The sequence below is a fragment of the Rhipicephalus microplus genome, chromosome 1 (genome assembly GCF_043290135.1).
Source record: "Rhipicephalus microplus isolate Deutch F79 chromosome 1, USDA_Rmic, whole genome shotgun sequence".
NCBI lineage: Eukaryota > Metazoa > Arthropoda > Arachnida > Ixodida > Ixodidae > Rhipicephalus > Rhipicephalus microplus.
Genome location: NC_134700.1, coordinates 55,251,595 through 55,274,001, shown reverse-complemented (window position 1 = coordinate 55,274,001; position 22,407 = coordinate 55,251,595). Strand labels below are relative to the sequence as shown.

At 46.0% G+C, this 22,407-nt stretch overlaps 1 protein-coding gene across 10 annotated transcripts in view; it reads right to left on the bottom strand.

Annotated features, from left to right (window-relative positions):
- Window positions 1–22,407, bottom strand: part of Dus3 (Dihydrouridine synthase 3) — a 243,518-nt gene that overhangs the window by 213,519 nt on the left and 7,592 nt on the right. For all 10 annotated transcript variants that reach the window (XM_075869244.1, XM_075869350.1, XM_075869491.1 and 7 more), the window contains exon 4: window positions 4,562–4,663. In XM_075869244.1, coding sequence (XP_075725359.1) covers window positions 4,562–4,663 — 102 coding nt within the window. The remainder of the gene's footprint in view (window positions 1–4,561; window positions 4,664–22,407) is intronic.

Sequence of the window (22,407 nt, the reverse complement as noted above, 5' to 3'; positions counted from 1 at the left end):
AACGTTGCTGTTGCGGGGCCGGTACTGAGGTGAAGTCTAGCCGGAGAGTGCAGCAGTGTCGACCAGCGGCGGTGTCGTGGTGCAAGGACATTATGGTCGTGCGATATCATTTTTTTGTTAAAGCTTGTGTAGCTAATTTCTGATTTCGGGATATGGTTTGATTTAAGGTTGGGGGAATGTGGGGGTGCTGACACCCCCCCCCCCCTGTAAAGTTGTCTGCGCCGCGTGGCGCACGTGTCTCGCCCCAGGGCGTTGTTTCGGTGGTGACCACCACCGGGCGATAGATGGCGTTGTGTTCGCTTTGAGTACCACTGTTGGTAGAGTGGTAGCGCCGGTGGTGGCCCCTGGCGGAAGGCGGGCCTTGGTGGTGGGCGAGCGTTGAGCGAGCCTCTTCTGCGCGTGGCGGCTGCCGCGAACGGTTGTCTGTAGCGCGGGTCCCCGGTGCTCGGCACCGCGGGCTTCGAGCCGGGGTCCCACGTGGAAAGTCAGGCGTTGGCGACGCCGTCTTGGGTATGTGCTAGTGTGTTGAGTGTGTTAGTGTGTGTTTATCATGTTATTGTGTGTTTAGTGTGTCACTGGGTTATGTTGTTTGTATGGTAGCGTGTTAGTTGAAATTGGTGTATCATTCGGCGGACGATATCGTCGTTTAAATTAGTTAATAAATGTATGTATGTTGTGTGCTTGGTACCGACCGTGTCCACTGTGTCCGTTCACTCCAGGAGCGTGGCGTGGCGATGCGCGCGTTCGCCTCGCCGAGACCCCACAAGGTTTGTTATAAGCAGGTTTAACAGTATACTTTTGATTTGTGGGGTTTAACGTCCCTAAACCACCATATGATTATGAGAGACGCCGTAGTGGAAGGCTCCAGAAATTTCGACCACCAGGGGTTCTTTAACGTGCGCCCAAATCTGAGCACACGGGCCTAAACATTTCCGCCTCCATCGGAAATGCAGCCGCCGCAGCCGGGATTTAACAGTATACTTTTATGTATATTTTTGGATATAATGAACTTGCGCTATGAACTTATGTAAGATGCAATTTTGTTATAACGGTGTCTGAGAGTGCCTTATGCAATGTTTTATTGGTCATCTCTTATCGTATTTACTCAAATCCTGGCCGACCCCAATTCTAAGCTGACCCCCTAAAGTCGGAAGCACAGAAAAAAAAAACTTACCTCGAACGCAGGTCTAATGAAACAGCAAAGACAGCATTCACTAAGAGAAAACATTTAATAAACATGAAGATGAAACATAGCAGTCAGTTCCTGATGCAAACAACTGGAGAAACATTCAGCCTCTAGTTCGAAGCCGCGCTCATTCCGAGTCGTCGTCGCTGCTTCCCTTGTCGCTGACTTCTTTGTTGCTGTCTTCAAACCGTGTGCAATCCTCAATGCCATCAAGCGCATTGGATATACCGCACGTCTTGAAAAAGATAGCACAATCAAAATACCCCAGTTTTTCCACGCTGCAGCCCCTCCAGTGACACATATTTTTTTCGTCCGCTTTAATGTCCCATCTAGCTTGAGCGTTGGACAACGACTCCACGGCTAGGACAACTTTCCTTTCACAAGTGGCACAGTGGCACCGCCTGTTTGGCTCGACCGAGCTACCCCACAGACAGACCTTCGATGCATGACTCGAAATGACTAACGGCTTATATCAACACTCGCCACAAAGATAAAAATGATGACAAGGACGCGTGAAACTACAGTCTCAAAAAACCAAAGGACAACTATCACCTCATAGTTGGAAAAAAACGCAAAAAAAAACACGTGTCCCCTAGGTATGAAGACATCATACCGAAACATCAAAAAACTGAGGTGGAAGACCACACATGTCATGGCAAGCAAGTAAGCGGCTATCGCTGGCCTATCATACGCCTGCGCTTCCGCGTTTGGTGCAGGATAAAACCTGGCTTCTCCTGTGAATAAACTTTAGTTTGAAGTGAGCACTCATCTGTTTCACTCGGTCTTTCATTTCTTGTCTGTTTACGCATTTTATATACCACTATGTTCAAGTACAAAGTCGCCCTAATTTTAGTGCTTTTAAGAGGAATCTTGTTATATGCAATTTCGTGCAACGATGGAATCGGCCCTGTTCATGAGTTGCACCCTATGATATACGTTTCTCTGTGAACAAAAGCCACATTCCTGTTTTTTTTTTATGTCCTGTTCAAGGGGAAATTAAAGCTAAAAAAGCAAGTTTTTTTTGTCAAAACTACATAATTTTTGTTTTTTGCTTCTGGAAGCCTAGTTTCTCTACTTTAATGCCAAAAAAACTGAAGATTGTTTTTAAACTCAAGGTTAAAATCACTTTTAAAGAGCACAAGGTGGTTACAAAAACGTAGAATGAATTCATTGTCTAGAGTCCCCAGGATATTGTCACCTGGCTGCTTGCCATTGCATTTCGTATGAGGACTGTGCGAGGCCGTGCTGTGTAGTCTCGAGCTGACTATTTATGCTTCTCTTTCTTACTCCTCTTCTTTTCTGTCTCTTTCCGTTCTATTATTCTCCTTTTCCCCCACCCCAAGTGTAGGGTAGCCAACCGAGCCAAGCTTGGTTAACCTCCCTGCCTTTCCTCTCTATTTATCTCTCTCTCTCTCGTATGAGGAGTTTCACTAAACCTATATGCGTGAAATAACCATGATTGCCAAGGTACTGTGATGCAAAAAATTATCTTAAGAAAGATATCTTTGCTTTATAGATGAGCTCACACATGACAGGCTCCCGACGGTTGCTGCTCCGCCGCCTTTGCTTTGATATCTGCCTTGTTTTTCAACAATGTACTCAAGTGCTACGTAGTATCACGAAGTCGTCTGCAACGGTCGAACATTTCTCACCCGCCTCAACACGCTGAATAGCCTTAAACTACGTCGCAAAGTCAAGTCTTGCACTTTTTGACATGAACCTTAGCTACACGAGAAGTCGACAATTCAATGAGTTCGCAGTGGCTTTGCACACCAAGCATGCAAAAGAGAAATGCTGCACATGCGGTGGTACATAGGCGACGTTGACACGGCAGCAGAAGCATCAAATCGCTCGTAAGGCGATGGCCAGCTGCAAGGTTAACAGCAAAAGGCGCGACCTGTGGTTGGCTGATCAAAACTCGCAAAACAGCGACAAAAAATTAATAGAAATGTGAAAGGAGGAGGACGTCGGCTCCTTCGTTCCTGCTCTCTGAGCCGACGGGTACGTGGAGAAAGCATGAAAGAGAGAAAGAGAAATAAAAAAAAAACTGTTCTGCAAGTTAGAGAGTGTGGAGTCTGAGCCCCCTCGCCAATTTTTCAAGCGTTTCGGGTTTTGGTGGAGATGTGGTGCCATGCAGAGGTCGCCAGCCGCTGCGAGTGCCAAAGCGCGCGTTCCAACTCGCGTGCAGAGCAATGGAGATCGCACGAGCGTGGGGAGGGGGGGGTCAAGTGCTGAAGCCCCCTTTCCAGATAGCACGGTGTTCGATATACTCAAAGGTGAGTAAAAATACCGTTCCATATAAACTTCCATACTTTCTATACTTTTCCAAATTTCCATACTTCTACAAAGAAATTACAATGAGATAACTTGCGAGTTCGATATACCCAGAAATTAGGTATATGTGGGTTCGATATAACCATGTTCGACTGTATACTCTACTCATTGTCATGGCATAACATGAAAACTGTGCATCTTACTATAAAATGAATTGGCACAGAAGCCTATAATACAGCAAAAATTTCATTCGGCTAGGATACAGACTTAATACAACTTATTTGTCAAATCGAATTTCCCCTTCAAGGGACACTAAAGAGCAACAATGACTTTGTTTAGATTGAGAAACTGCCCTCTGAGAACTCTAATGCCATATGTTTCACCATCATAAGTTTATTATTAGCGGAGAAAATCGAGGTTGAAGTTCCATTTTTAAACTTTGCTCCGAAATCTCCTCGCATGATGCAAGAAATTTCAAAATGTATTTTCGGTCCTATTGTGGCATTTGCTGAATAAAATATTCTAAAACTTTGTATGCTAAGGCTATAGCACCCACAGATGACAATGTACTTCGTTTTTACTGATTGGAAGCTACGTACAATCCAGCAAACTCCTTCAAAATTTTTTATGTCCCGCTGGTACGGAAATCTCAAGGTGGTGTAAGCACTCGCATTTTCTTTTCCCGCACTTTCTCGCTTACTAAGCGTGGTGTCATGGTAAAAGTGGAGTTTTTGGGATTACGAAATTGCACTTTACTAATACGCAAAAAGTTCTTTTGCTCTTTAGTGCGCCTTTAATAATATTCAACTGTATTTTCCAAAAGTGACCCCCACAAATTTCGCCTAAGAAAACGTATTACAGACATGATAGCGAAAGGTTAAATTAATCCTAAATTGTCATTCCTTTCGGTCATCTCGGGCTCGATACAAAGATTTTTATTTTTTTATTTAATATAACTGCAAAGTATCCCTCAGCATTATGTTCAAGAACTGCATATCCTGTTTCATCTGAAAGTACACTAGGCTATAATCACGTTTTTGTGATTATTTCATTCCCTTCTTTTTGTCACATGTAGACGCATGAAATAGGTGCTCAACTTACCTTCTTAGGCTCTTCAGGTCCTACATCGTCAATACACTCATTCAATGTCTGGCCATTGGTCACTCCATTAACGGCAGCTCCACCGGATATTTCCTCAAGGATCTGCATGGGAACACATTTGCAAATTGCTAATTTGTAACAAGTAGGCATGTGTAAATAGCAAATTTTACCTTTAAGCAAAGTCAAAGCAAATAGTGAATTCGTTTGAATAGTTTCAAATTGAATTTTGAGTAGTACATATTACATATTACCACATTCACTCCACCAGTTTTGTTATCACCCCATTTCACTGTAAGTAATTCTCAGCACAAACCATGCCTACAGTGTTTGAGAAGCTTCAAGACTACAGTAAATCATTTTGTTAAAGTTACGTCCGTTTCGTGAACGTTGCAGATTATTCTGAAACATATGCCACCACTAGCGATAAGGCTAGAATATTTGATGTCAAGTGTATAAATACCGACGCGCTTCACCACTAGTCACTTGATCGACTGCCGACGCTCTGTTCGCCGCTATCAGTGCCAGTGGGTATCGCTATAATCTGACCTTAAGTTTACGGGCCAAAAGTTCGGCCGAATAAACAGTTTCATTTTGTAATTACAGCCTGTTTCCTTCGTCCACGTTACGACCACGTGACATCAGTTGAAAATGCTGATTCGTTCACGTACCGGACGCCCCCTCAAGCCGTGAACCCAGCCCATGTTGTGGAGAAGACACCGATGCCAGCCACGAGCAGCAAACAAGCTGCAGACAGCACGGCCTACTACCAGAGTACAAGACAAGCCGCGGAAGGCCAAGGCCATGACTGCGACAGTGGCAACAATAACAACCACTGCGTCAGAGCCCGCGATCATCACCCAGCGTCCAAAGGAGCCGCCAACTATCCGTGGGCCATCGTTCGAAGACCCGGAGACCCTGCAAGAGATCTATGACTGCGTGGCTGCCCTCAACCACTGACACACGGAAAAGAAGCTCCATCGTGTGTACTTCTACCTGGAAGATGCCAAAAAGACCTGGCTCGAAAATTGGGAGTCTGCACTTCAAACCTGGGATCTCTTCTGCGGCGCATTCCTGCAATTGTTTGCAAGCGTCGCTCGCAGAGAGAAGGCCACTGCGTTGCTGAAGACACGAGTGCAGCTACCAAATGAAAATGTCACCATTTTCATGGAAGAAATGACCCGCCTGTCCTGTCACGCCGTCCACACAATGGCTGAGGACAAGCAGCTCTGGTTCCTCATACGAGGTGTCAAGCAGAAGCTGTTAGCGGGACTTGTTCGCAACCCGCACAAGAGTGTCAACGAATTACTGACGGAGGCTGCTACAATAGAAAAAGCACTTGAGATGAGGACAACGCAGTATAATGGCTGCTGCGCGATGACAGAATTTGCCGAAGTTCAAGCCCTCAGCACCAATGACCTGCGCGAGACCATCAGATCCACAGTATGGGAAGAGCTGCATAAATTCCTACCATCCTCCCAGCATCCAGTGGATACGATCGTCAACATCGTACGCCAAGAAATCCAACAATTTCTCCGCACACACGAACCAGCGCAGCCTGAGCCACAAGACATGAGAGCTACGCTGCTGTAGCCCGGCGCAACGTACCCCGTTGCGTGCACGTCAAGGAGCTGTGCCATTGCATTTTCATCGCCAGACACCACCACCACCACCGCCGATGCCATACCGTTCACCCCCCGGCCAGCGCTACGCTTCGAGAAAAACTAATGTGTGGAGCACCCCCGACCACTCTGCTACCACTGCAGAGAAGCTGACCGCACCTACCGCTGCTGCCAGTACTTACAAATGGGGCTACGCAGTTTTGACGTGAGCACGCCGCGTCCACAGTGGGGTGAACGACCTGTAGATATCACCGACTACCTCGCAGGAGCACAGTGGACACAATGACGACGTTACTATTCACTGTCGTCAGGCGGCCACATGCCACTGCAACGCCGTCGGTACACCGGCCCTACTCAGTACCATTCACAGAGCCCATACTCAGAAAACTAAGGGGAGTAACCGACGGAGATGCAGTTGCTGTACGACGAACCACTGAAGACCTTTCGCCACCGCCAATGCCATCGCGATGAAACCCACCCCGAGAACCCACTGCGATGTCAACGTAGTCCCGACGTCGAAAAATTGTATCCAGAAGAATACTTGATAATGCAAACTGTCGCAGCCATGATCTGGTGCCGCGACCCAACCCCAATGCGATGCGACGAATTGGCGACCTCGCCTTTCTCATCAACAGCAACAGCGTCACAGCTCTTGTTGACACCGGGGCCGACTATTCCGTCCCTAGTGGAACTGAAGTTGAAGCAAGTTAGGACAGCTTTGAAGGGCACTGAAGTCTGTACAGCCGAAGGTCACCTCGTAACACCGGCAGGAACCTGCGCAGCCAGAATAACCAGCAACAGCCGCATTTATCCCGCAAGCTTCATCGTACAACAGCATTGCTCGAGAGATCTCATTGTTGGAATGGACTTCCTCAGCCTCCATGATGCCGTCATCGACTTCAAAACAAAGTCGATAACACAATCCAAAGAAAAAGCACTACCACGTCATCAGGAAGCCGTGCATCGCGCACGTCATCAGAAAGCAGTGTCCTGAATGTGCTGGAAGAAGTCACCATTCTTCCTCACTCAAGTGTCATCATTTCCTCAGGCACTCCGAAACCAGAAGACTTCGAAGGCGTCGTTGAAGGCAGCCTGCACCGGTTGATTTTTGCGTTGCAAGAGAAATTGCCAAGCTGCAGCAAAGACAGGCAACAGTTATAATCATTAATTTCAGCACCCAGTACAATGTAGGAACAAAGGTACAACGGCGACTTTCATCGACAAAATTTTGGAAGCCACCAATGCTTTCATTCTCGCCAATTCTGCAGAACCTACTACGAGGAATAAAGCTCCTCACCCAGCTTTCGACATCAATCCAAGCCTTCCGAAGCAGGTGCAAGAACAGCTCAAGGCCCTGCTCTTACAATACAAAAACTGCTTTTTGTCGTCATCGAAAATTCCCCAGACCTCAGTCACAAAACATTGCATCATAATAGAGGAAAGCGCCCGACCACTACAGCAGAGCCCCTACAGAGTTTCACCGCGAGAACGCTAGGCTGTAAAGAGGCAAATCGAAGAAATGCTACGCGAAAACATCATCAAACCGTCCAAGAGTCCGTAGACGTCACCCATGGTGCTAGTGAAGAAAAAGGGCTGAATCCTACATTTCTGTGTCGATTATAGCCCCCTGAACAGAATCACAAAAAAAGATGTTTATCCTCTCCCACGGAACGGATATACGATGCCATGGATTGACTCCACAACACAAAGTACTTTTCGTCGATGGAGCTCTAGACTGGCTACTGGCAAGTCGAAGTCGGTTAGAGAGACCGAGAGAAGACGGCGTTTACAACACCAGACGACCCCTTTAGGTTCAAGGTCATACCCTTCGGTTTTCGCTCAGTACCTGCAACTTTTCAAGCATTATGGACACAGTGCTAGCAGGATTGAAATGGCAGACTTGTCTAGTTTACTTGGACGATGTCGTCATGTTTTCCTCGAGCTTCGCAAACATCTTCAGCGCCTTGAAGCTGTAATTCAAGCCATCAGGCCCTCCGGGCTCACCCTGAAGCCAGAAAAGTGCCGCTTCGCAGACGAGGAACTTTTGTTCTTGGACCAAGTGATAACTAAGTCCAGAGTAAGACCTGATATCAGAAGACAACCGCCAACGCTACATTCCCGCCACCCGCCGACAAGAAGGCAGTGCAACGATTTCTCGGCCTGTACGTCTAATACAGGCAGTTTGTCAAAAACTTTGCCCACATCACCAAGCTACTCACTAACCTTACGAGGGCCGACGTTGAGTTCCAAGTGGCAAATGCTACAGGAGGAAGAATTTCAGAAACTAAAACGACTCCTGCAGATGCCTCCGTTACTTGCGCATTTTGACGAAAACACCAAAACAGAAGCGCACACTGATGCAAGAAGCGTAGGAATCTGTGATACAAAAGCGTAGGAATCTGTCCTTGTGCAGAGGACTGAGGAACTGGGAGGGGTTGTTAGTTATGCTAGCCCGTCGCTATACAAAGGCAGACAGCAATTATTCCACAATAGAAAGGGAGTGCCTTGCCATCATATGAGCGACGTCAAAGTTTTCTCCCAATCTCTATGACAGGCCCTCCGATGTGGTGAGCGACCACTACGCCTTCTGTACGCTGGCTAACTTTAAGGAGCATTCATGTCGCCTTGCGCAATGGAGCCTGAGACTTCAAGAATACGACATCACCGTCATTTAAAAGTCTGGCAGGAAACATTCTGACGCCGACTGTCAGTCTCAAGCTTCTGTCGACCCACTGCTGCCCGATGACCTGAATGACGAGTGCCTCTTGGGAACGATAACTGCCGACGACTTCACTGAACAACAGCGGGCCGACCCAGAACTTAGGGGCCTAATCGAATACCTTGAGGGCAGAACCTCCGTTGTTTCGAAGATATTCAAACGGGCACTCACGTCGTTTTCACTGCGAAACAGTCTTCTTCAAAAGAAGAACTTCTCGTCTCTTTGAGCCAAGTATCTTCTTGTGGTGCCATCAGCTCTGCGACCAGAACTTCTCCAGGCCCTGCACGATGATCCGATGACAGGGCACCTTAGTTTTTCCCACACGCTTGGGAGGATATAAGAATGGTACCACTGGCCATGCCTTACCGCTGACGTCACTCGTTATGTGAGGACATGCCGAGGCTGTCAACAGTGGAAGAAACCACCCACAAGACCAGCAAACTTCCTTCAGCCAATCGACCCTCCCTGGCGACCATTCCAGCAGATCGGGATGGACCTCTTGGGGCTGTTCAGAATGTCAACTTGCAGAAATAAGTGGTTCGTCGTAGCTACTGACTACCTCGCTCGCTACGCCAAAACAAAAGTCCTGCCCATAGGCAGTGCCATTGAAGTAGCCAAGTTCTTTGTTGAGAACATTGTCCTTCGACATGGCGTCCCGGAGGTTCTCATCACCGACAGAGGTAAGTTTACTGCTGACCTGACTCAGTAGACCTTGGCATACAGCCAGACCAGCTACCGCAGGACGACAGCGTACCACCCACATTATTTATTGTGAGGTAAAAAAAAAAGCTCGGCCCGCACCATAAACATATAGCAGACAGTGCCAATTAGAAAAGAAAAATGAACAGGGCAGAGCGAAGTGAAATTTTGAGAGGGAGGGATGTGGAGGAGAAGTGGACACCACTCCATTCAAACCGAACAAAAAAAAAAGCTCTCAGTTTGCTGAACAATGTTGATCTTGCTGCTAACATAGTTTGTTAATCTTCAGTGACGAATCTTGCGATGCGCAGCTCAATGGGGCTGTCTTGGAGGTCTTGCTTTCCTGTCAGTTGATAGCACAGGAGTTGCTCTTAACTTAAACATTTCTTACTAAATGAGTGCTCTATAATACTGAAAGATTTTTTATTACTGGCCCCCTTCTTATACACCGTTAGTCTCAAGTTGGTTTGCATATTGGTTTCATTAGTTTTTTTCTAGTAGCAGATGCGAAGTAAGTGCATAGAGTTAACATTATTCATAGACTTTTGTTTCATTTCTTGATATATAATATTATTTAGTGGATTGAAAATGCGACAGAATATCGAATTACTTACAATATTACTGGTTATTAAACTTTTTCTAAAACTTCAGAGCTATAATTGTATTATTCTAATTCTGAGCTGAAAATTTTTTAATTGTGACAAATGGTCCTCAATATTTGTTAGAATTTCACAATTTGTGAGTGCAATGCATGAATTTTCATAGGTTTTGCTTCAGCTTTTTCTTTCTTTTCCCTTTCGTTCTTTTTTCTTTTTTGTTCTCTTTTTCAAGTTTTTTTTCCTTTGCCTGCCGATTTTTCTTCATTTCTATCAATCCCTTTTGTTTTCTTCTTTTTTTTTTGTCTGTTCTTGCTCTGTTGTCTTTTTTTCTTTCATAAAGCAATACTTTTATTTTTTCTTGCTTTTGTATCTTTTCTTTCTATTTTTTCCTGCTTTTTTTTCCTGTCTAATTCGCTCTTTTCTTTCTTTTTTTTCATTCTCTTCTTTTTCATGCATTGTTTTTTTTACATACTTTTTATTTTACATTCATTTTACCAGTTTAAGTTTTGACAGTACCTGAGCATAGACAACCCCCCATTTCACAATAATAATAATTTTTTTTTTCCTAGAAGAATGTGTTGAAATCCAGAAGGAGCATTTGCTTTGGTCTTTTATTGTTGATAAATCCAGCAAATCCAATCTCTCCTCTCCCCCCCCTTTTTTTTTTTGAGCCGTGATTTCCTTGTGAGAGGAGTCCACGTTTGCGATCTCCTATTTGCACTTTGCCCTGGATACTTTACTGTCCCATAAATGTTTTAGCGATCACATCACCAGTTTGACCTCGCTACCCGTTTGGGTTTTTGAAGTAGCTCAAATTTGCCTGTCGGAGGGTCCTGGGGGCCTCTAGAGCTGTTATGCCACCATCTCCTATTCCTGGTCCACACGCCTCCCTATGCACTGATTGAACAGTGTCTGAAAGGGCTTCTGATATCTCGCTTTGTATCTCTAGGGGGTCAATTTCCCTCCTTGGTTTTGGCTTTCTGCATAATTATGCAATAGCTGGAGGTTGCCCTGATCGGTTGCACTGAATACAACAGTGGGAGTGCCTTTTATGCGCCCACCTTCAAGCCAGATGGTCTTGGTTACACAGAGCTAAGGAAGATGTAGTGGCAGATGTCTTTCCTCGCGGTTGTGATGCTCCAATTGTACTGAAGTTACCCACAGACCAATGGCCTTACTGAGCGGCTAAACAAGACCATCGCGGAAATGCTGGACATGTAAATCGACATTGAACACAAAATGTGGGATACCATACTTCGGTACGTGACTTTCGCATACAACACAGCGGTGCAAGAAATGATGCAGATGTCACCGTACCAGTTGCTCTATTGAAGGAACCCGGCAACAACGCTAGATGCCATGCTTCCAAATGTCACTGACGAAAAAAACCTTTACATCACCGCCTACCTTGAGCGCGCTGAGGAAACTTGTCAACTCGCTCGCTTGCACATAAAGAATCAGTCGAGGACGCTTCATAGAATACCAACCCGTTGACCGAGTTTGAGTGTGGATGCCAATACGCCAGCATGGACTCAGTGAAAGACTTTTGCGACAGTACTTGGGACCGTACATAGTTGTCCAAGGTCTCGGCCTACTCAACTACAAAGTTATTCCCGACGGCATTATAATCTCTCAACAGCGCCGTGCTCAACATGAAGTCGTCCATGTCGTGCATCTCAAGCCATTCCATGTGCGTACCTGAGGATTATTTCATTGTCATTGTTGTGCTTTATTGCTTGTACTTATTTTTATATTCTTGATTATTCTACTTTAGTCTTTTGTTAAAGCATCAAAACAATGCCTTTTTCTGAGGGGGGCAATGCCACGTTCCATCATCAAGTTTTGTTATCGCCTCATTTCACAGTCAATAACTCTTGGCGCAAACCGTGCCTATAGTGTACAGTGTTTGAGAAGCTTCCACCCTGCAATAGATCATTTCGTTAAGGTTACGTCCACTTCGTGAACGTTGCAGATTATTCTGAAACCTATGCCACCGCTAGCGATAATGCTAGAATATTTGATGTCAAGTTGATTGATATGTGGGCTCTAACGTCCCAAAACCACGATGTGATTATGAGAGACGCCGTAGTGGAGGGCTCCGGAAATTTTGACCACCTGGGGTTCTTTAACGTGCACCCAAATCTGAGCACACGGGCCTACAACATTTCCGCCTCCACCGGAAATGCAGCCGCCGCAGCCGGGATTCGAACCCGCGCCCTGCGGGTCAGCAGCCGAGTACCTTAGCCACTAGACCACCGCGGCGGGGCTATTTGATGTCAAGTGTATAAATACCGACGCGCTTCGTACCTTGTCAGTTGATCGACTGCCGACGCTCTGTTCACCACTATCAGTGCCAGTGGGCATCGCTGTAATTTGACCTACAGTTTACGGGCCACAAGTTTGGCCGAATAAACAGTTGCATCTTGTAATTACAGTCTACTTTTTTCGTCTACATCACGAGCCCGTAACAATATTATAAGAAAAATTCATATATACGTCATAATCAAACGAACTAGCACAAATTTATATTTTTTTAATATTGAAACAAAACATGTGTAATGAGCTTCTCTTTGGTTAAAAGAAAAAGAAGCAACTTTGAATAGCAGTAGCTGGCATAACAAGCTTTTAAACAAAAAAAAGAGGAATCAATGGTACGGTAATATGTTCGTTTAACCTTGGAATGGAGCTTTAAGACAATGTATATTTTTCTTGGAAAGGTATAATCACGATAAAGCACCTCTTCCTTGCAGTGAAGCCACCTTTACAGGGATATTACATGTGGACTAAGACGTACATATTTGTTCATTTCGAAAGTCAAATTCACTTACAGTTAAACCTGGATATAACGAAATTGATAAAGTCTCGAAAAAATTCGTTATAAAAAGGATTTCGTTATATGCAGGTTCGGTACAAAAATTTGGAAAGTAAACGCGCAAACTAAGCAAAAGGGGTACTGACGAAGAGCTAAACCAAAACACCTATTTTACAGTAAAAAACTGCATTATTATTGCAATAGCAATTACACGGACACACTCGGCGGGCTTGTTCTGTCGCCGCAAGTTACGATGCCCCCGTAACAAGTTACGATGCCCCCGGGCATTGTAACTTTCATGAGCAGGTAAAAGCGCGCGAGCCCTACTGAAGCAGAGATCAAATCAGTCGTCCCATTACGTTGCCTGGAAAGTGCATACGATAATATCTCCCTTGTGTTAGAAATGCCGTGGAATGCTCAAACAAAAAGTAAACCACTCCTCTTGAACAAGCATGAAACAACGTGGGGATGAGGGGATGGGGGGAAGGCATCGCTCGAGTAGCAGTAATTAACTTGAATTTTAAGGGCGGTTGAGATGGTTGGTGGGCTTGCTATCTCGGCAAGTATCAGTGCAGTTTCAACGTAAAGGGACTGTGTGAAAAGAGCACTTCTTCCTGGAGAGGCCGTATTTGCTCACACCAGCATTTTATAGGAGTTCCGCGATATCCGATCCAAAAGAGTTGGCTGCAGTCTTACTTCATATACCATCACAATTTTTTGCTATCATGTTCATTGCATTGCATTCAACGCCTCGTGGTGTTACCAGAACAAATCAGCTAATCACGAAAGCTACTACCAGCCTGCGGACTCGCAACGCCGAGCAAGACTGCAAAGCAGGTGACCAGTAGACCTCCAAAGAGCCATCGTCACCATGGTCTCGGAGAGTTTCCATGAACGCTTCACCTGACATCCCCTCGGTGAGGACGACACGGTTGTCCGAAATTGAGAAGTTCCGATATCGCCGCAAGGGCGAAGCTATAAATGACTGCAATAGCAGCAACTTTGAATGTAACGCTAACAACGGCAAGCAGATCGAAATGTGCATCGCGCTACTCACGTGGAAATGACGCATGAAAACAATTCACAAAACGAGAGCAAACTGACAACATTTACCACTCGACAGTTAACGCACTGTTTAATAAAAAACGAGGCACGAAACATAATCACAGGTACAGTTATGAGTGGGAACTAACAAGTGCCCTAGTTGTTAATTCGTTGTTCTTGAAAAGCGCACTATATTCATAAACGGCGCTGGTCCAGGGAGCCAAATAATCTTTGTGCGCCCAGCAACTAAACACAATCGTTCCGGTCAAAGTCGAAGGTGCGAGATTCTCCTCACCGAAAGATAAGCACACACGCACAGGCATCTGACCTCCCCTCCCCCCATTTGTGCGACAAAATGCGTGTGAGAAATAACCGCGCGTCGGCGCATCGTGACAAGCTTGGTGCCGAGCGCGGGTGGCTTTTCCAAAACTATGGTCTTTTTTGGCGACCTTCGACGCAAAAATTTTGGTCTGTTTGTACATTTGTCTGTTTGTCCACCCTTAACGGTACCCTAAACGGCATTAAAGTGGCCAAACGATACTCCAAAAGGCCGACCCCATGTGCAGCACCCACCAATATTGCTCAAGATTCAGCGTTCATGCTTGTGCTAATGTCAACTAAAAAGCAATTATTGCACACGTATGAGTCACTATAACAACACATCAGTATTTTGTGTGTCTCTTACTAGAAAAGGCATACATAAGTAAATCTAAGGACCGTAGCGTTTATCACGTTGCGCTGACCATGCAACACTTGCACAAAAAGGCAAGTGTTTCCAATGCTTTGCTAAGATGACACGCTGGTGGCACCTACCCGTCGCCTTGCGTTCTACATCTTATCACCTCAGAGAAAGGCGCGCACGGCGTGCGCGCTTCGTTTTCCAATATAACTGCCAGATAGCGTCCATGTCTCACGTGTGACGTGACTTGATGCGCTCGTTCGCCTCTGCTGCACGCTGAGACACTCTAACGCAGTGCCTCCACAATACCATTCTTCCATTTTGTTGTGCAGAATTATTAAATAAACGTCTTGTTCACTCTCTCCAGACGCAAGACTATCGTCTTTGGATGACATTTGCAGTGTAACATACATTTACGGGTAATTTTTTTTTTTTTGCTTTCTTGAGTTTTCATATTCGATACATACATATACGGCGAATGACGGATGCGGCGCCGACGGCAATACACCAGCTGGGACTCTCCGCATAAATGCAATGGCAATAAAAAACACAAAGCTGAGCGTCTTCAAGGGCCACACTATGCACGCGCATGAAACTACGCACGCCCACACGCCGTCGAAAACGAAGAGCGAATGACACGGACACAGACGCGGAAAACAATTCAGTAAAGCACCCTACATATGCAGCGCGGCCCACGTATGCGACGCCAACTAAACCGTGGCACTGCTACACTGTAGCACTGCTAACGCACAAGAGTAGTTCTCTTTCTTTCTTTTTTTCATTTCGGTTTAGAGTTGGGGGGGGGGGGGGGGGCACACTCGCACATGCGCCTGCGGCAGCGAGAACGGCAGCAACACCAGCTCGTGGGGTGCAGGCCCGCCCGCATGCCTCGCACTCGACCACGCGCATTAATGAGCGCTTGCTCTCGCCTGGTGCGCCCTGCACACCGTGCTGCTTCGCGCTTTGTTGGTGGCGGGGCAGCCGTAGAAGATGCACGCTGGTAACAAAATGCGAAGCAACGTTCCTAGAATGTCCGTGGGGAAAATTTGTTATATCAGGGTTGCCTCCCGCTGTTACTTTGTTACATAGAGGTCGCAAATACATGTGCTTCTACGGAGCAACAGCAGGGAATAGAAAAATTTTGTTATATCGAGGAATTCGTTACCGTATTTTTGCGCATATAACCCGCCCCTGCATATAACCCGCACCCCCACTTTCAGCTCACTGAGAGAGAAAAAACATCCTCGCGTATTGCTCGCACATTTGATATACAGGAAAGACTGTACAAAAGCTACTGCTCAAGCAACATAGCACATATGCAGACAGAAAAAGCTTTATTTAGCAAGCAGAATACGCTGTCTGCAAGGCCAGTCACAATTCACTCACTGTCGCTGCTCTCGCTAGAGCTATCACTTGAGCCGCAGTCCTCACTATTATGCACAAGGTCATCTTCGGTTCCATCCATGTTGTTTGTGATGCAGCATTTCTTGAAACTTTTTCGCACCATCTCACCTGGAATGGCCTTCCATGCCTCGACAATCCACTTGCAGAATAGGGCAATATCAGGCCTTCGGACTCGTCCTGTCGGTGTCAAGTCATAGCAGCCTTCGGCCATCCACTCAGCCCAATAGCGCTTGAGATGCGCTTTGAAGGCTGCGACATTGACATCATTCCACCGGGTATAACAACTAAGTCGGTGCCATTGCGTGAAAGGCGGTCCTTCACTTCCTCAGTTGTGTGGCCGCATACGAGTCAAGAACGAGCATGGACCTCTTTGCGAGCATCGCACCGGGCCTCTTCTCCCATACCGTCTTGATCCAGTCTACGAACAAGTCACTGTTCATCCACGCATTTTCGTGTGCGCGCACCACCACACCGGCAGGCAAATGAACCTTTGGTAGAGTTTTCCTTTTCAAGATGACGTACGGTCGCAGTTGCGTGCCGTCGGCGAGGGCACAAAGCAAGACTGTGATGCGCAGTTTCGTGTTCCCGCTGGTCAGCATGCTCACTGAACTGCTGCCTGTCTTCTCAATCGTTGTGTCCCACGGCATTTCAAAATAAACAGGAGTTTCATCCGCATTGCCGATTTGCGAGAAAATGTAATTGTGCTGCTTTCGCAGGCCAATTACATATCTCTGGTACTTGAGCAGCTTCTCCTCATAAGAAGCCGGCAAGCGTTGACATATTGTAGTCTGCCGTCTGATTGAGAGCCCTTGTCGCTTCATAAAGCGGTGCAGCCATCCGCGGCTCGCACGGAACTCGTGAGGTAGGCCTAGCTCCCCCGAAAGTCCCCGCGCTTCCACTTGGGCCATCTCGGTCGATACGGCGTGACCCCTGCTTCTCACATCTTCGATGAACTTTACTAGCTCTGCCTCCAGCTCAGGATAGGCACCGGTCTTGGGGCCACGAAATGACCTACGGTCGCGGTGTGCGGCTTGTAGGATCCCTTTCTTCTTTCTCCACAGTCGCACGCAGGACTCGTCCACATCGTGCCGTCTTCCCGCTTCGCGATTTTCGAATTCCTCGGCGACGGCGATGATCTTAAGATTTTGCTGTGCCGTGAAGGCCTGCCGCCGTACGCTACTCATGGTTACAGAACAGATTGACTTAGGCTTGGCGAACGGGTCGAGATGTGGAGAACTAGCGGTATCAGCAAGGTAAAGAGCGCTCACACTCGGCGTCAACTTGACAGCACTACCCCTTCTAGCGCACTGTAACAGCACCCTGGAAACAACAGAACCGAAATGCATGCCTGCTACCGCGTCAAAAAGTAGTACATAAATTTACTGATATATCTCTATAGGCACTATAATATCTCATTTGCCTTGCTGAAATAAATACTGCTTTATTTATTATGGAACTTACTTTATTTATTATGGAACTTTCTTAGACAGCACCACCTTTTCGGCAAGCCCTTTCCAAAAGTAAACATGGCGTCCGTGACGTAGGGACATATGGAGGGTCACTGAGCGGCCGCGAACGTCCAAAAAATATACTTGTGGTGTGACAGTGAGATTTTACACTGAACAATCGAATTGTCTCTCCCCAAATGTTTTTCTCAACGCTTCAACGATGCAAGCAAGCGAAACCAAAATCGGCCGCAAGCTGCCGTGCTACTTGCGGAGCAACACGAATTTGCGGAAACCGCCTCCGTAGCCTTCGCTACACTGTTAAGGGGCTTCACAGCACAACACGCATTGCTGTGAAGCAGCACTATAGGAAATTCCCCGCATATTATACGCACCTCCACTTTGCGACTGAAATTTTTGGGTTTTTGGTGCGGGTTGTTCGCGCGAAAATACGGTATATGAAGGTTCGTTATAAGCAGGTTTAACTGTATAATGAACCTGGGCATGATGCGGTATCCGTTCACTGTATCCTAAAGTTCGCAGTGAATGAAGCACCGCTTTAAAACAGGTGCAAGAGAAAGCGAAAAAAAAAAGTTTTTTGCAAAAATACCTGTAATACACGTGTTTCAAAGTGCAGAAACGATTAGGGTGGTCTCGAGATCATTTAAAGCATCACCGTGCTTTTCGCCGAGGCCCTTGTCATATTCAGGCTGCCTGAGTCTATTATTTAATTTATTGTAATTAATTTTCAGTTTCATCATCGTCATCATCCGATTCCTCCGAATCGCTCTTGTTGCGCACTTCATTCACAATGCCCTCATCCGTGCACGATACTGCAGTGTCGGTACCATGATTGGCTATAACGTAATCATCACAGCACATGTCCTGCCCTGTGAAGAAGTTGACACATGCTACCACAAAGCGCCACTGCAGCAGTCCTGTTCCGAAGCTTCAAAACCGGCATTGGGTCCAACGTCATCAAGTCGGCCTAGCGAAAACAGTTTCGCACACATGTAACCGTTACCTTCACCCAAGAATCCTTTACCATCTCCACAGCTGAATACAGGGGCAACCGAAGCCACAAGTAGGCTGCTGGGGGGTCAACAGCTTCACAACACTTAAACGCGAGGATTACGCCCAAGCCCCTTTCGACGTTGTGTTGAGCGGCAGGAAAAGGTAGGGCAGGCTTCCGTCTGCCATCCTGACCACACATGCACACCAACAGTAAACGAGACGCACATGTGGGACATAGTCACCAGCAGCGTTAGTCAGGTAGAGCTTCTTAATGTTGGTGCACCTGCTTTTAAGGTGACGTAGACGAGCTGCTGTGAGTGCTGTTCATTATCTCCCTGCTGCTTCGCAACCACACAAGATTCCCCTTAGCGGCAAATGGCATATTTTTGTTTTTAACATTCAAAGGTATGTACAATCAGTAGCGCTACATTATTGCAGTGATGCCACTGAGGTCTTCCGATTTGGAGCAATTTTCGGAGCAGCTGCATTTTCATTCAGGAGCACTTTGAAACAGCACATGTTTCTATTTTGGAGCACATTTGAGCAGCAAAATTTCCATTTTGGAACGCTTAGAAACAGCAAAATTTTTCATTTTGGAGCAATCTGGAGCAGCTAAGTTCTCATCCTGACGGAGAAGCAAGTTGAATTTACGTTCAAAGGCATGAATAATTATTTTCGATTTCTTGTCTCCTGTGAAGAGCTAGAAATATTTCCATTCATTTCAAATCTCATGAAGCCAGTCATCTTAGGAGCACTCTCTATTTTAATTGATGATGCAAAAATAATGGCACATCATGTTGGCCATTCTGAAAAAACTTGTTCAGTGATTATTTTCATAGCAAATAAACAGAATACTGGCTCAGTAAAATTGTACTTCATAAAAGAACATTCTATACACCTACCGTAATTACTCGAACCTAACGCGCACCTTTTTTCCGGTTAAGCAAGTTCATAAATCGCATGCGCGTTAGAATCGAGTACGAAAAAAAAAATGAATACCGTCATTCTATTGCCATCAGCATTTCCAAAATGGCCGCCCCCTATGTGCGTCGGCATGGAGCGTCGGCCATTTCTGCCTATGTGTTTCCCATGTGCAGCACTTCGTACGTGTGCTGAGGAGTTCGTCATCTGGTAGTGCATTAGCATCGACGGCATGGAAGGGCCGACTCCAAAAACTCGAAGAGTGCACCACGATGCCGCTTTTAAAAGAAAAGTCATTGCGTGTGCCGAAACGGATGGAAATCGGGCCACATCGCGGTCGTTTAGAGTTCCCGAAATGTGCGTGCAGGACTGGCGGAAACAAAAGCAGAATATTGTCGACTGCAAAGATTCATGTAAAGGCTTCAGTGGACCACAGCAGGGTCGGTTTCCGCAAATTGAAGAGCTGCTTGGCGAGTATGAGATTGAGCAGCGAGCGGCACAGCGGCCCGTGACGACAGAACTACTCCAAGTGCAGGCTATGCAGTTAGCCTTAGGAAAAAGGCTAATGCCGAGCCAGTTTAAAGTGAGCAGGTGCTGGCTAGCTAACTTTATAAAGAGGAAAGCCTTTTCCCTCGGAAGGCGAACGGGCATATGCCAAAAGTTGCCAAAGGAGTACGAAGAAAAGCTTCACAGTTTTCAGAGGTTCGTCTCAAATTTGCGGCACAACAACGGCTACCTGCTTGGGCAAATCGGGAATGCCGATCAAACGCCTCTTTACTTCAACATGCCTGGCACCACAACTGGCGAGAAGAAGGGGGCGAAGCAAGGTCGCGTGCTGACATCGGGCCACGGTAAAACTAGAGTGAGGGCAATGCTCCGTTGCACGTCAGATAGGCACAAGCTTCCCCGTACCTCATATTTAAATGGAAGACGCTCTCGAAAGGAGTCGTTTTCCCAAGTGGTGTGATCGTGCGGGCCAACGAGAAAAATGGGTGCGCATTGCAATCGATGTCTTACTTTCTTTTTTTTTGCGTTGTGGAAACCGGGTGCGCGTTACAATCGAGGGCGCGGTAGAATCGAGTAAATACGGTATGTGGATATCAGTATATATAGTAGACAAAAGCTGTGACGTACAACCCTACAGACACAGAGTGTCGCAGCTGCATTTTGCTTAGACCACTCAAAGATACAGAAAGGTTTTCATTCACAACCGATTATACTGCTGGGTTTAACATAAGGTCATTTAGCTAGCCTCAAAGCAAACCTCCTTTTGGCACTCATCTCTCTGTGCTGAAACTATGCGATTTAACAAACTTTGTTTTCCTTTTTTAGCGATGTTGTATGTAGCTAGGGCATTCTGTCTATACTTCAAAATCCCCCTGTAGTGCAGAAAAAATCCCCCTAGAAAGCAGTGCATGAAAAAAAATCTCACAGGGTACCTTATGCATACGCCTAAGACGACTAGAAGGCGAGAGCTGTTTCCTTTTTATTGCGGTAGCAATTACAAGAACATTCTCGACTGGTCTTTGCCATCATCAGTGGTGTAGGTAATCTTTTTCATTTTTGGGGAGGGGGGGAGTGCACCTAGATCTGAAGGGGGGGCATGCAAATGGTAATATTGAGCTATATACAGGGCGCCCCAGCTATCTTTGGCCAGACTTTAGAAATATGCCTACACACCCAATTACGACACAACTAAATGCATGTTGCGGACCGTTGCCTGGTGTTTGTCAGACTAGTTTTTGTGTTCTAAGATAATAGTTTATTTGATCTGTTTATTAACTAACTTTTGAGAGAATGAATATGCATAAAAAATTTCAATTAGAAAGTTGTAAGTCACTTTGCAAGACGTCCTTTTAGACAGATTTGAACATTACATCTGTAAATTAGTGTTTTTCTGCTAACTAAAAATACCCGCAAAATATAAAAAAATACCACGTGACAAACCCGTTCTCGCGCCAGTGCACACGATAATTCTAGTGCTTCCTAACGTTTCACATACGAATGACAATAGCATTTGCCGAATTGTGCTGACTCAACAGGGCCGCAACGATGGTGGCGGCTTTGCGACACACACGTTTTGCTACTGGCCGCAAAAGCGATAACTGCTGTGACTGCTTATCGCTGTCATAAACCGGTGCGAGGGAAGCGTGTTGTTCGTACGCGGCACTTTAGAAAGCACCGGAAATGCGGGGCACATAGGCGCACCAGTGGGTTTTTCACGTGAAATTCTTTAGTATTTTGCGGGCATTTGTAGCTAGCATAAAAACACTAATAACTAACAGATATAATCTCCACAACTGTCTCATCAGACATTTTGCAAAGCGATCTAAACTTTCTCAATGAAACTTTTTATTCATCTTCGTTCTTTCAAAAGTTGGTTAATTAAACAGATCTAACTAAAGAATATTTCTGAACACAAAAACTACTATAACTCCAAGCAACAGTCAGCAACATGCACTTGGTCGCATCATGATTGCATGTGTCAGCCTTTATTTAAACTTTGGCTAAGGATAGCTGGGGCACCCCGTATATGCCATGGCAAAACAATATTTTAGGGGTAGGGGGGAGGGCTCGTTCCCGATGTGCCCCCTTCTTCCTCTGCTTGGCTATGCCACTGGCCGTCGCCGTCATGTTTTGTGTAATATCCCATCGATAAAATCCCTCCACGCATCAAGTGTTTTACAAGCGGGCAATAGCACGCAAGCAGGGGTGATGAATGCAGCTAACGCAGAGATGAAGAAGACACAGCTTCAATGCAAGGGCAAAGCAATGAATAGGATAGCAATGAATGTGATAGCAACAACTTGGAATGTGGCGCTGAGAACGGCAAGCAGATCAAAACATGCAGCACGCTGCTCATGCACAAGTGACTCACACAAACAACATAC